This window comes from Bubalus kerabau, chromosome 12 (assembly GCF_029407905.1).
Source record: "Bubalus kerabau isolate K-KA32 ecotype Philippines breed swamp buffalo chromosome 12, PCC_UOA_SB_1v2, whole genome shotgun sequence".
Classification (NCBI taxonomy): domain Eukaryota; kingdom Metazoa; phylum Chordata; class Mammalia; order Artiodactyla; family Bovidae; genus Bubalus; species Bubalus kerabau.
The window spans coordinates 17,408,464-17,423,204 of record NC_073635.1 but is presented as its reverse complement, the minus strand read 5'-3'; the positions used below and the strand labels follow the sequence as shown (position 1 = coordinate 17,423,204).

Here is a 14,741-nt window from a genome sequence, read left to right as displayed (position 1 = left end):
CATTTGTTTCATAGGAATATTAAAATAAAAAATTTCAAAATCAATTTGAGGTATGCATTTTATCTCTGAAATTGTCTTACCATTTCTGAATTTCTTTAATTTTAAGAGCTGAATTTTTTTTAAGATCTATAAAACCAGGAATTTCTAAAAGTCATATAAAAGTTACAAAGCTATTTTAAAAGGTGGGTATGCATTCATAGTATACAATCCTATTGAAAATCATATCTAACCAACAATCAGAAATCCTTGAGAGAAGAAATCAACAAAGGCAAAACAGGAAAGCAATATTCAACTAAATTTTTTGATGTTAAGGTTGCATGAAAGGTAAAGCTCTAAAATTTAATCCTATGATCAGTGACTTGATTAAAACAAACAAAGCAATCTGGTTCAAGGAAATGAGATAAAGGGAAATCTTAATGTGTATATAAACTTTTTATGACTATTATTCAAGCAGCTAGAAATAACTGACCTCTTGAAGTGCCCTTTCTTTATCAGAAGCAAAAACAGGGCTCTTTCTTTATCCCTATTTATTACACAGACTCACAGACACATTATTATCAAGTCAGAACTGTAGCAGCAGAATATCTATTTCAGGACGCACAACAAAGATCTATAGCAGCCAAAGCAGTCGATTACTTTAGGAGGTCAAATCCATAAAAAGTTTTACAACATAATATAATTTTAAAATAACAATCCACAAAGATGCAAATCAACTATCCCTGGGACGGTTACTCAAAGCTATTTTCCTCCACGCCCACCAACTATGCTGACTGGCATCCTTGGCAACTTATTGCCTCAGACCTTTCCAAGCTGGAGCTGTATCTCCAGATCCTCAGCTCACCCACTTGTCATGAAGGAGCCACACCCGCCAGGGCACCCCGATCTTACTCTGGGTTCCAGTCCCACATTCCCTGGCCGCTGCTATTTTCACCAAATAAAGCCGTTCTTTTTCACTTTGGGGCTCACGTATTCACCTCGAATTTGTAAGCAAAGTTTACTGGAAACGTGATACAAAGTGTAAGAAGGCAGAAATATTAAAACAATATAAAGTTTGAGCCCACGTGGGGGTCTTTTCTCTGCCACATCACGTCTTTGAGGCTCTATCTCGGACTCAAATTCCTTTCCTGTTGATAGGCTCACCCTTGGGAACTCCATCCATTTATAATACTGCTTCCATTACAACATATCTTATGAAAGTAACTTTTATTGTACTTTATTTATTTTTAAAATTTATCTGGCTGAACTGGGTCTTAATTGCAGCATGTGGGATCCAGTTCTCTGACCAGGGATCGAACCCTGGCCCCTGCCTTGAGAGCTCGGAGTCTTAACTACTGAACCACCAGGGAAGTCCCTGAAAGTAACTTTTAAGTCTAAGTCTTGGAGCCCCAGACCTACACATCTAGCAGCTGAATGGACACTATCACACTGCCACCTTGGAGTCTATGCAGCAGGTCCTAAACTGACCCCAATACCCTCCTTCTCAAACTGGCTGCACCCCATGGTTCCCCATCTCAGATGGAGACAGGAGGGGTCAGGTCCAAAACCCCTTGGACTGTTTGCCTCCATCCTCGCCCCCACTTCAAACAATCACCAAAGAACTACCACAGTATCTACTACTGAGTATCTCCAATGTTTAAAAGTATAAATAAAAACCATAATTTAGAAACACTCAGAGAAAACTTCCATCTTGATATATTTGTTTCTAGTTTCAATTGTTAATGGGACCTGGGGCTTCCCTGGTAGCTCAGCTGGTAAAGAAACCACTTCAATTCCTGAGTCAGGAAGATCTGCTGGAGAAGAGATAGGCTACCCACTTCAGTATTCCTGGGCTTCCCCGGTGGCTCAGCTGGTAAATAATCTGCCTGCAATGTGGGAGACCTGGGTTCAATCCCCTGGGTTGGGAAGATCCCCTGGAGAAGGCAAGAGCTACCCAACTCCAGTATTCCAGCCTGGAGAATTCCATGGACTGTATAGTCCATGGGGTCGCAAAGAGGCAGACACAACTGAGTAACTTTCACTATCCACTAATTCTACTTATATCATTGGGATCAAATTTTATGTACTTTTACACTTTTTAAAGTTAACATTTTATAGTGAGCAACCTAAAATACATTGGAAAGTTTAAAAAAATGTATTGGTGGCATATTTCATCTTATTAGGGACCATAATTTAAGTATCTCCAAACTGTTAGATCATTGCCTTTTTCCCAAATATTTGCTAGGAAAAACACCTCTCTCACAACTGCTGTTCATGTCTCTTTGTGCCTTACGATACATTTTTGGAATTAATTCAAAAGCTTTCTGTCTATTTTTAGGCTATGGCAGAAACTACAAGGGTGCCTTCTGGAGAACGGTTCTGCCAGTGCACCTTTCCACCAGCAGTTATTTATTATTTCAAATCCTCACAACAGTAAAAGACAAGTACTTATAGCCCATTTTACAGATGAGAACACTGGGGTGCAGAGAACTTGTGTAACTCATCCAGAGTAACTGGTGCTAGAGCCGGGCTTGCGACCAGTGTCTGGCTGACCAAGGCGTGTTCTCCTCCAGCCGTACTATTTCCTCGCTCCATATAATTACTCTCTCTGTCTCTCTCTCTATCTCATACTCCCTCTCTTACACACACACACACACACACACACAGACGCTCCCTTCTCCCAGTTTCCACCTTTCTCACTGACTGCTCTGAGTTAGAATGTGAAACTCAGCTTTTTAAGGAACACACCTCGGTTAGGTGCTTACAAATAAGCCAGACTCTGAGCCAACCATGAGGGAGAATGAACACGCATCATCACATGTTAAAGCCATCGCTGCCTCCTTCTACATATGAAATTAAGTCTCAGCTTCTCAACCCCGAATTTGAAGTCACACCTGCGTCACTCCAAACAGCTCCTCTGGGAAGTCCCACTCCTGGCTGCACATCAGAAGCACCAGCAGGACTTTTTAAAAAATGAAAATGGCCAGGCCCCCCGCACCACTGGCTGTCAGGCAGAGCGTCTGTGTTTTGAAACTTCTACAAATGATGCTGAAGCACAGCCAGCGTGGGAGATCACCTTTTCCGCTTGAGATTTTCCAAGCTTGCTCCACTCTTCTTGACCTCCATGCCTGTGCATGAGCTTTTATTTTTTTTTTTTTTTTTTTTTTTTTAATTTTATTTTATTTTTAAACTTTACATAACTGTATTAGATTTGCCAAATATCAAAATGAATCCGCCACAGGTACACATGTGTTCCCCATCCTGAACCCTCCTCCCTCCTCCCTCCCCATTCCATCCCTCTGGGTCGTCCCAGTGCACCAGCCCCAAGCATCCAGTATCGTGCATCGAACCTGGACTGGCAACTCATTTCATACATGATATTTACATGTTTCAATGCCATTCTCCCAAATCTTCCCACCCTCTCCCTCTCCCACAGAGTCCATAAGACTGTTCTATACATCAGTGTCTCTTTTGCTGTCTCGTACACAGGGTTATTGTTACCATCTTTCTAAATTCCATATATATGCGTTAGTATACTGTATTGGTGTTTTTCTTTCTGGCTTACTTCACTCTGTATAATAGGCTCCAGTTTCATCCACCTCATTAGAACTGATTCAAATGTATTCTTTTTAATGGCTGAATAATACTCCATTGTGTATATGTACCACAGCTTTCTTATCCATTCATCTGCTGATGGACATCTAGGTTGCTTCCATGTCCTGGCTATTATAAACAGTGCTGCGATGAACATTGGGGTACTCGTGTCTCTTTCCCTTCTGGTTTTCTCAGTGTGTATGCCCAGCAGTGGGATTGCTGGATCATAAGGCATGTCTATTTCCAGTTTTTTAAGGAATCTCCACACTGTTCTCCATAGTGGCTGCACTAGTTTGCATTCCCACCAACAGTGTAAGAGGGTTCCCTTTTCTCCACACCCTCTCCAGCATTTATTACTTGTAGACTTTTGGATTGCAGCCATTCTGACTGGTGTGAAATGGTACCTCATAGTGGTTTTGATTTGCATTTCTCTGATAATGAGTGATGTTGAGCATCTTTTCATGTGTTTGTTAGCCATCTGTATGTCTTCTTTGGAGAAATGTCTATTTAGTTCTTTGGCCCATTTTTTGATTGGGTCATTTATTTTTCTGGAGTTGAGCTGTAGGAGTTGCTTGTATATTCTCGAGATTAGTTGTTTGTCAGTTGCTTCATTTGCTATTATCTTCTCCCATTCTGAAGGCTGTCTTTTCACCTTGCCAATAGTTTCCTTTGATGTGCAGAAGCTTTTAAGGTTAATTAGGTCCCATTTGTTTATTTTTGCTTTTATTTCCAATATTCTGGGAGGTGGGTCATAGAGGATCCTGCTGTGATGTATGTCAGAGAGTGTTTTGCCTATGTTGTCCTCTAGGAGTTTTATAGTTTCTGGTCTTACGTTTAGATCTTTAATCCATTTTGAGTTTATTTTTGTGTATGGTGTTAGAAAGTGTTCTAGTTTCATTCTTTTACAAGTGGTTGACCAGAGTTCCCAGCACCACTTGTTAAAGAGATTGTCTTTAATCCATTGTATATTCTTGCCTCCTTTGTCGAAGATAAGGTGTCCATATGTGCGTGGATTTATCTCTGGGCTTTCTATTTTGTTCCATTGATCTATATTTCTGTCTTTGTGCCAGTACCATACTGTCTTGATGACTGTGGCTTTGTAGTAGAGCCTGAAGTCAGGTAGGTTGATTCCTCCAGTTCCATTCTTCTTTCTCAAGATCGCTTTGGCTATTCGAGGTTTTTTGTTTTTCCATACAAATTGTGAAATTATTTGTTCTAGCTCTGTGAAGAATGCTGTTGGTAGCTTGATAGGGATTGCATTGAATCTATAGATTGCTTTGGGTAGTATACTCATTTTCACTACATTGATTCTTCCAATCCATGAACATGGTATATTTCTCCATCTGTTAGTGTCCTCTTTGATTTCTCTCACCAGTGTTTTATAGTTTTCTATATATAGGTCTTTAGATTCTTTAGGTAGATATATTCCTAAGTATTTTATTCTTTCCGTTGCAATGGTGAATGGAATTGTTTCCTTAATTTCTCTTTCTGTTTTCTCATTATTAGTGTATAGGAATGCAAGGGATTTCTGTGTGTTGATTTTATATCCTGCAACTTTACTATAGTCATTGATTAGTTCTAGTAATTTTCTGGTGGAGTCTTTAGGGTTTTCTATGTAGAGGATCATGTCATCTGCAAACAGTGAGAGCTTTACTTCTTCTTTTCCAATTTGGATTCCTTTTATTTCTTTTTCTGCTCTGATTGCTGTGGCCAAAACTTCCAAAACTATGTTGAATAGTAATGGTGAAAGTGGGCACCCTTGTCTTGTTCCTGACTTTAGAGGAAATGCTTTCAATTTTTCACCATTGAGGATAATGTTTGCTGTGGGTTTGTCATATATAGCTTTGATTATGTTGAGGTAGGTTCCTTCTATTCCTGCTTTCTGGAGAGTTTTGATCATAAATGGATGTTGAATTTTGTCAAAGGCTTTCTCTGCATCTATTGAGATAATCATATGGTTTTTATTTTTCAATTTGTTAATGTGGTGTATTACATTGATTGATTTGCGGATATTGAAGAATCCTTGCATCCCTGGGATAAAGCCCACTTGGTCCTGGTGTATGATCTTTTTAATGTGTTGTTGGATTCTGATTGCTAGAATTTTGTTAAGGATTTTTGCATCTATGTTCATCAGTGATATTGGCCTGTAGTTTTCTTTTTTTGTGGGATCTTTGTCAGGTTTTGGTATTAGGGTGATGCTGGCCTCATAGAATGAGTTTGGAAGTTTACCATCCTCTGCAATTTTCTGGAAGAGTTTGAGCAGGATAGGTGTTAGCTCTTCTCTAAATTTTTGGTAGAATTCAGCTGTGAAGCCGTCTGGACCTGGGCTTTTGTTTGCTGGAAGATTTTTGATTACAGTTTCAATTTCCGTGCTTGTGATGGGTCTGTTAAGATTTTCTATTTCTTCCTGATCGAGTTTTGGAAAGTGCATGAGCTTTTAATTCATTCAGTCCAGAATTCACTTTCTCCTTGAAAGTGCTAGCTGTTAAAGGCCCAGGTGAAATACTCTAAACTTCAGAAGGCTGGCTGAGCCACCTCCGCTTTTCCATCCCGAGTCAAGCATTCATTCTATCGCTTGTTTCCTTCACTTCAAGCCCTTAAATCCATTACACTTATAAATCACTACTCAAGGCAACGTCTGTTGTGATCGTTTAAGTTCTTGGAAGGAAGAGCTGTGTCTTGTTCATCCTTATATCCCCCAACATACACACTGCACATCTTTCCACACTCTAAGCACTCAACTAATGTCGGCAGAATTGAAATGCTTTTCAAATCAATTGCTGAAGGTTTCCAGCCATGCTCAGCCTGACCTGTGAGTATTCCTTCAGAGCCAGGAACAGTGTTGGTGCACTCTCCCTGGCACTCTGGGACTCACTAATAACTCTTTCCATAAATTCCCAGAACCTGGTGTGATTTCCACACCCACCATATTACAAGACCACATCATCTTCACATTTAAATCCCCATAAACCCTGAACAGTTTACCAGGGATAACCTTTGGATCTATTTCTCCATCAGTACTGCATTACTGAAAAATATTTTGTCCATGGGCATCCTATTATCTTCAGCTAAAAAATCAAAAACTATACTGATTGCATATAGTGCCTATTGATAATGACTAATTCAATTAAAAAATTATCACCCAAATCTTTGGAAATATTTAATTTAGTTAACATATACTTGGCACCATATGTATGGATGACTGAGTCACTTTGCTGTACAGCAGAAATTAAACACAGCATTGTAAATCAACTATACTTCAATAAAAATTTTTAAAAAGAAATAAATATGGCAGCACATGATAAATTAATACTTGCCCTTTTTAGAAAATCTCTTATATTTCTATATTCCAGGGGTTTAAACTTCATTAATATAAAATATGTACTTTGACTATTTCTGTTGTTTAAACATTATACAAAAATCACCCTATGAATTGCATGAAGGATGAATGAATTTCTAGAAACGACAAACAGCAGGTAATTGATCTCAATCCCTCCAGAAGTTTGACTCTTTTGTTTATGCATCTTGGGAAAACAGACAGTTAAAACTAACTTTTTTTTTTCAGTGGTTAGTGGTGAGCCCATACTGTGTGTTACAGATACTTAAAAAACTGAGATAATGCACTTAATAAGTCAGTGTACATTATGGACCCATGGAACCTGGGCCAAGGAAAGACACACATACCTGTTGGGATCTTGCAGCAAATCCACCGCTTCCCTCAGCTGTTCAATCATTGCTATATTGAGGTCCTGGTCTTTGGATGCACTTATTCTGCAGCACGAAACCAAGCATGAGACTGAAAATGACCACTAGATCACGGATAGCACCTGGGTTCTCAAGAGCAAACTTACAAAAATCCACCTCACATCACAAAAATGATTTTGACAAACTCAGCATTTTAATGGAGATGTGTCAGAACTCTGTGGGGTGGGCTTCCAGAGTTGCTGGGGTGGGGGAGCCAGCTTGGCTGTAAAACACATCATTCAAAGTCTCTATGCCCCTGGGCCCCCACCTGCTCAACTGTAACACGAGCACAATGGACAAGCTGAGTGGTTCTCAGTCCAGGCTCTTTAAGCAGTAAAATCATTTAAGGTGCTTTAAAAAAATGCCAGGTCTGATACTCCCAAGCAGGCTGTCTAGGGCTTGAACATTTTATTAAGGTTTACAGATGATACTGATTTACAGGCAGAGTTGGGAACAATAGATATAAGATTGAAAATGGGGTTTCAAAAGATTTACATAGTTTAAAAACTCTTTCTCTATAAAATCCATTTCCCTATAATTCTATGATTCTATAATCAAGCTAGTCCTCCTCCTCCTCACCATATCCAGTGAGTAGCTGGCTGTACTAGACAGTAATTTGAAAGGAACTCTGCAATATTTTTAAAAGGCAAGAGAGATTTGATCATGGTTACTGCTTTCCACTACCGAACATTAGTCAATGTCTTTCTATAAGTGGGGAAACTTTTAATGATGGAGTAAATTCTCACTAAGAGGAAAACCCTCAAGAAGTTTGATGGAAGGTCCAGGCCTATATGCTGGATCATAGAAAACAAAATCCTGGGAACCAAAAATCTACCCTATGCCATATGGTCCAAACTCAACGCCCTGGAAAAGGTTCACTGTCTTGACAGATCACTCATGCCCTCCTGCGTAAAGCTAGCCAAGTAAATCTGTATATGCAATAGACTGGAAGGGATAGCCATCTGGTGTGAGATTCCTTGGGTTCAATCTTAGCCCTCTGTAACCCTGGGGCAAGATGATCAGTCTCCCTGTGCCTCAGTTTTGTCATCGGCAAAATGAGGGATAAAAACAGAATTTATCCCATAGGATTGTTGTAAAGAGGAAATGAGTTAAAACCTGTGAAGTACTTAGGACAGTGCATGGCACGTGGTATTTAGAAAACATTAGCTAACGCAACTATTAGACTTAGGTCCAAGACCTCAGAAGTATATGGTTTTCTCAGGCCTTGAGGACTCTGGGGAAGGAAGTGGGAACAGGACCATATATCATTTTAGGTCCATCTGTTGGTTGGTTCAGACAAAGGAAAGTAAGCTGAAATCTTTAGTCCAGCAATTCTATCTCATTTCCTGAATCACATTCTACCCAGAGCCTCATTTCAGATAAAACTCACGGCCAGGGAAGGGGTATGGCCTAGTACTGTGTGGTCCCAATACTATGACAATAAGCACCGCGGGTTAAACTTGCACCCTCTGATCAATAGCATTGGACAGGACTATCAGCTTGCCCAAAGAAGAGTGGCCCTCGATTCTATCTATCATGACAGAGCTGCTGTTCCACTTGTCACGTGCACTTTACAGGATGGAGGCTCATCCCCAGCTCTGGGTACTCACGTCCCCTCGGAAGGCCAGTGTGCGTCCTCTTCTATCCGTAACAGTTCTTCACAGGCCTCAGTCCTTTCCTATGGGACAGAACACACGGGTCTCCTGAGAGCCACTGGCTGTGACAGTCTGCAGTCTAAACCTGCCTCCGTCCATGTTCATGGCAGCACTACTCACCACAGCCAAAAAGCGGAGACGACCCAAGTGGCCGTGGATGGATGCATGCAGAAAACGTGGTCTAGACATACAACAGAATATCGTCCAGGCTTCAGAATGTAGGAAATTGTGATACATGTCACAACATAGATGCCCCTAAGGACAACATGCTAAGTGAAATAAATCAATCACGAAAAGAAAAACACTGTGTGATTTCACATACATGAGGTCCCTAGAATAGTCAAATTCATAAAGACAGAAGGTAGAATGGTAGTTGCCAGAGGAGAGGGGAGAGAGATTGGGAAGTTACTGTTTAATGGGTAAGGAGCTCCTGTTTTACAAGATGACAAGAACTCTGGAGATGGATGGTGGGGATGGTTACACAACAAGGTAAATATACCTACCGCTGAATTGTACACTTAAAAAAAACAGCTGAGATGGTAAGTTTTAGGTCATATGCATTTTACCACAATTAAAAATAAAAGACATGGAAGCCTGGTGTGCTGCGGTTCATGGGGTTGCAGGTCAGACACGACTTAGCAACTCAACAATAACAATAACAAAACATTAAAATTTAAAAAAAGAGAGCCTGACTCTGGACTCTGGATAAGAGTCAGAAATGCAAAGCTTAACTCGATTCCTCATCGCCCTCTTAGTACCTCCTGATGTTGACAGATTCCTCCCCTGAGCTTGTCAGTTACATGGAAATATGCATTCTACTGTTTGTGAGGACCGTGTGTGTGTGTGTGTCTGTGTGTGCACGCGTGTGCCTGCGTGTGCTATTAGGAAAAAGGGAAGCATAAAAGACTTAACGACAGAAAATGCCTCAAATTGCATCTGATGGTTTTCATGTGTAAAACATCCAGATTTCACTGAAATGCATCCCTCTCCTCTGATCCCAAAGAAGCGCTCTGGTGGGAATCTTTAGAAAGGCCTCTTTCCCCTGTTGGAACTTCCATGTGCTGCTCTCCACTTTGATCTCCAACACAGAGAAATACTGCTTTAACTCAGCTGACAGCTAAAACGGAAGCCATCCCTGAAAGAGGGAACATTCCCCTAGCAAGCAAGGTACAACAGACAGGATTGTTTTCTGTGTCAAAGTTCTGACACATTATTAACTAACTCAGGCCCAGCCAACTCTCCACATGTGTCATGGAGAACAAGTCTCCTTCTAAGGAGGGATCTAGCTGCTTGATGTCAACCACTGGCTTGAAAAACACTGACTCTTTTTAAAAAAAAAAAAAAAGAAAAACACTTAGATTTTTTTCTATATTGATTACACATTTTGTGCATAATAAAAATCAATATATAAATTACTGCACCTCTATCAAAGTGATAGTGAAATTTATGGGTGAAAATATACAACCAGAAATAACCAAGAAAACATGTTCTTGTCTCTTCCTATTGGGTTTCAACTATAGGAGCCATGGGTATTTCCTTCTAAGTTTCAGTTTCACAATAAAAAGTAGCCAATATAAAACAAAAAATGTATAAAACATCTATTTCAGTACACAAAATAGGGGCATTCTGGGTTACTTTTGCTAAGTTAGATGGCTATACAGTCAATAAACATTATTCACTGATTTGGTATTTATGAATTTCTCTACTATCTGAAATCTATTTGTCACCCCAAAATCAATACTTGTGGTGATTTTGTAGACACACGCAGAGCCTGGTGAAAAACCAGAGTCCCCAACCCCAACATACACTTCCGCAGTTGAGGCTGAACAAGGGGAGGTCACCCATGCTTTTTTGTTTCAGCTTTCAGACTGTAAAAAAGAGTCCTTTTCAGAGTCTACTTAGTATCAGATTTTCACATTTTGACGCTTTTCTTTGGTGATTTTGCATTTAAAATGCCCCCTAGCGTAGTACCAGAGTGCTGTCTTATTATCCTAAGCATGAGAAGGCTATGATGTACCCTAAGGAGAAAATACCTGTGTTAGGTAAGCTTCCTTTCTGCATGAGTTACAGGGTCTTTCTTGGCTGCAAGTTCAATGTTAACAAACCAACAATCCACATTAAATAAGGTGTCTTGAGGCAGGAACACACATAAAACCAAGTTATGTACCAACCAGCTAACAAAAATGTGTGACCAGAGGCTCATAGGAACCTAACCCTGTATTTCCCATGGGAGCAACAGTTCAGGATTAGACAATTCAGTGTTTGAGGAGACTTCATATAACAGAACTATGTGAATGAGGATCAACTGTAGTTACAAAAGCACAAGATGCTCCTTCAGTGAAGGAGAGGAGACACGATTATATAAAACACAGAGCTCTTGATGGTCGAGGGCTGAATAATTCAGTACACTGGATAGCAGTTAAACACACTCACGCTTTAAAACGGGCCTGATTTCGGTGTACAACTTTTCATTGTAGATTTAGGTTTTGTTTTACTGTTAGAGTTCTCCACCTGCCAAGAGAAGCCTCCTGCAGGAGTGTTTACTCGGGAAACATCTGGGGTAGATTTCTACACTCAGCTTTGTTCCCCTAGACTCCGCCCACAGGACCCAGTCTGTACAGTAGCCATTTCCATGGACCCAGTGCCTCCTGAAATCTCTAAATCTAGGAAACTTGCTTTTCTGAAACAACCTGCTTTTTTTATTTTATTATCACTTTAATTGTTTTCTTTCAGGGCTTCCACCATTAGACCCTTAACTTGAACTGTTCATAAAAGAAAGACCAAAGCCCATTTTTCCACATTTGTGTGACAGACTTGTCTCAGAGTTGACAGACAGGCGTCAAATGTGGGAGCGTCCTGTGAGAGCCACCGGCTGGAGAGTCACAGTCTGAGATTCTCACTTTAGGAGAATGCCTGGCAGGGTGGGATGCTGGATGCTCAGCAGGGGTTGGGGGACTCCTGCTGTCATCCGAATAAGCAGTGATGAGGCTCCACTGAAGCCACATAAGAGGAGGCAGAGGACAGAAGGAGGCAGTGCGGGTGAGATAATTTGAAATAAGAGCTGATGGATTAAATATACAGAATAACGAATTAGGTTTTCTGCAAATGTGCGTCATATGCCAGGATCACTGTGTTTGCTTTGAGCACACCCAAGTCTCCTACAGTGTACCGTTCAGCTGTTTTTCTCCCAGTTCCCTCGAAGGTGATGCTCAGAGACATTCGTTCAGATAGAGCCCAGCCATCCTAGCACCATCCTCAGGAATAAGGACCAGCACCTGAAGACCCCAGGCCTGACTTTAACACAGCAACTCAGAGACCACTGTCTCTCGCAACCCACAAGGTATCTGAACTAAACCAAAAGGATTATCTTTGTGATCCTTGGGTGCCATGACCAAGGCCAAAGCGCTGACAGGAACAAACCAACGCACGTAATCCTGTCACAAAGTGGAACCTTAACCGCCAGCTTTGTAAAGGGCTGGTTTTCCCCTCATTGTTGCCGCTCCTCTGATGAAGGTTCCTCTGACAATTTAGTGACTTCATCCAACCTTTCAACATCTCAGCGCCACTAACCCTGCTCAGGAATAAGTGACCTCAGAGAAACCTTCCTAAAAAGCGAATACATTCCTCTAAAAGTCTTCATTTTTCCTCCTTTTACTATAAATACACTCCCAAGAAAAGCACTGTCCTAGGATACATTGAAAAGCACGTGAAACTTCGTTTTAGCTTTTACTGGATGGTCACAGCAATTCTGATAAATTTCCTGACTTACCTGATGCACTGACTACTAGAAAGCTTAGTAATTTCCGAATACAAAAGAAAATCATACATAAACACAGACAGGCATGGACGGCAGGGATCAGGTCCTCATGTCAGCAGACAGACACACGAGGCATTGAGAAGATGGTACAGAGGCCTGAGGAAGGTGGCAATAAGCCGAGAGTGAAGGCGATGGGTTGGAAACCTTGAACTTAAACTCTAAGGCGCCAAACAGAACTCAGTAAGTTAAGAAATTATTAACAGTTGATCCTCAACTTGCCTTCACGTAGTTTATAAATTCCGAATGGAGCACATCTGCTGCACGGGAAAACTGGCCTCTGTCTTCTCCTGAGTTGTCACCGTCACTCACGAGCGGAGGCGCTGGCTGAAACTCCTGATGAAATCCCCCTGTTAGGAAAATAAAGAGAGAGAGACAAAGCATCACCTAAGAAACAGATGAACAAACACATAGACGACTCTAAAAGACATCATCTAGCTTCCCAATCTTCTCCCCGATCTCTTCTGGAGGCATATGGTGACCCAAGTTTTATCTTCCCTATCGGATGTGAGGACAAGGTGAAAAAAAGAGAAAGAAGGGGAATAAAAGTAAAAGAGAGAGAAAACCCCCAATCTAATCATCAAGGCCTCTTGATCTACAACAGTGGGATGGGCTGGGTGGGAGGAAGGTCCAAGCGGGAGGGGATATAGGTACACGTATAGCTGGTTCACTTCATTGTGCAGCAGGATCTCACACAACTCTGTAAAACAATTATCCTCCAAATAATAACATTTTTAAAAGTCACAGCCTCTTTATGGCTTAGTTTCGTATGACAGAATCTGCTGTAATTTTTTTTAAGGAACAGAGAAGACAAAAACATAAAAGTGGACTTTTTTGCACTCTCAGCAACATGTGACAAGTAAGTATGTCAAATTAAAAATTCAGTGAACAGTTACTGAGCAACTACTAAATAAATGGCAGGTATAATGCTAAACATTCTAGGAATCTGAAAAACTAGTGAACATGGTAAGAAAGTGTGGGAAAGGACAAAAATAAGGACCCAAAATCATAACATGAAAAGTGACTATGATGAGGGCCATATGGAGGGGAAAGCGCTGTCTGTCAGAGCTCATCCAACCGGACTGGGCTCTAGATGCTGCAGGACAGGAGGAAGGAGCAGAGGTGGATCTCTTCCAGCTGCTCTGGACGCTGGAAAGAACCAAGGAGGACCACATCACCTTCAAGGATTTCTGCCTGCCTGCTAAGTTGCTTCAGTTGTTTCTGACTCTTTGTGACCCCAACGAGTCCTAGCCCACCAGGCTCCTCTGTCCATGGGATTCTCCAGGCAAGAATACTGGAGTGGGTCGCCACGCCTTCCTCCAGGAGATCTTCCCCACCCAGAGACTGAACCCATGTCTTATGTCTCTTGCATTGGCAGGTGAGTTCTTTACCACTAGTGCCACCTGGGAAGACCTCAAAGACTTCTAGCCAGCAAAAAACAGCCACTTCTAGAACAGAGCAAACAGTTAGAACTGGACATGGAACAACAGACTGGTTCCAAATTGGGAAAGGAGTACGTTGAGGCTGTATATTGTCACCCTGCTTATTGAACTTACATGCAGAGTACATCATGCAAAACGCTGGGCTGGAAGAAGCACAAGCTGGAATCAAGATTGCCGGGAGAAACATCAATAACCTCAGATATGCAGATGACACCACCCTTATGGCAGAAAGTGAAGAGGAACTAAATAGCCTCTTGATGAAAGTGAAAGAGGAGAGTGAAAAAACTGGCTTAAAACTCAATATTCAAAAAACTAAGATCATGGCATCCAGTCCCATCACTTCATGGCAAATAGATGGCGAAACAATGGAAACAGTGACAGACTTTCTTTCCTTGGGCTCCAAAATCACTGCAGATAGTGACTGAAGCCATGAAATTAAAAGATGCTTGCTCCTTGGAAGAAAACCTATGACAAACCTAGACAGCATATTAAAAACCAGGGACATTACTTTGCCGA

The 14,741-nt window shown here is 41.1% G+C and overlaps 1 protein-coding gene across 5 annotated transcripts in view; it reads right to left on the bottom strand.

Annotated features, from left to right (window-relative positions):
- LRCH1 (leucine rich repeats and calponin homology domain containing 1) overlaps nucleotides 1–14,741 on the bottom strand; it is a 218,975-nt gene that overhangs the window by 47,217 nt on the left and 157,017 nt on the right. For all 5 annotated transcript variants that reach the window (XM_055542076.1, XM_055542072.1, XM_055542073.1 and 2 more), the window contains exons 9-11: nucleotides 13,006–13,133; nucleotides 8,925–8,992; nucleotides 7,255–7,341 (exon numbers count right to left, since the gene is read on the bottom strand). In XM_055542076.1, the coding sequence (XP_055398051.1) occupies nucleotides 7,255–7,341; nucleotides 8,925–8,992; nucleotides 13,006–13,133 (283 nt within the window). The remainder of the gene's footprint in view (nucleotides 1–7,254; nucleotides 7,342–8,924; nucleotides 8,993–13,005; nucleotides 13,134–14,741) is intronic.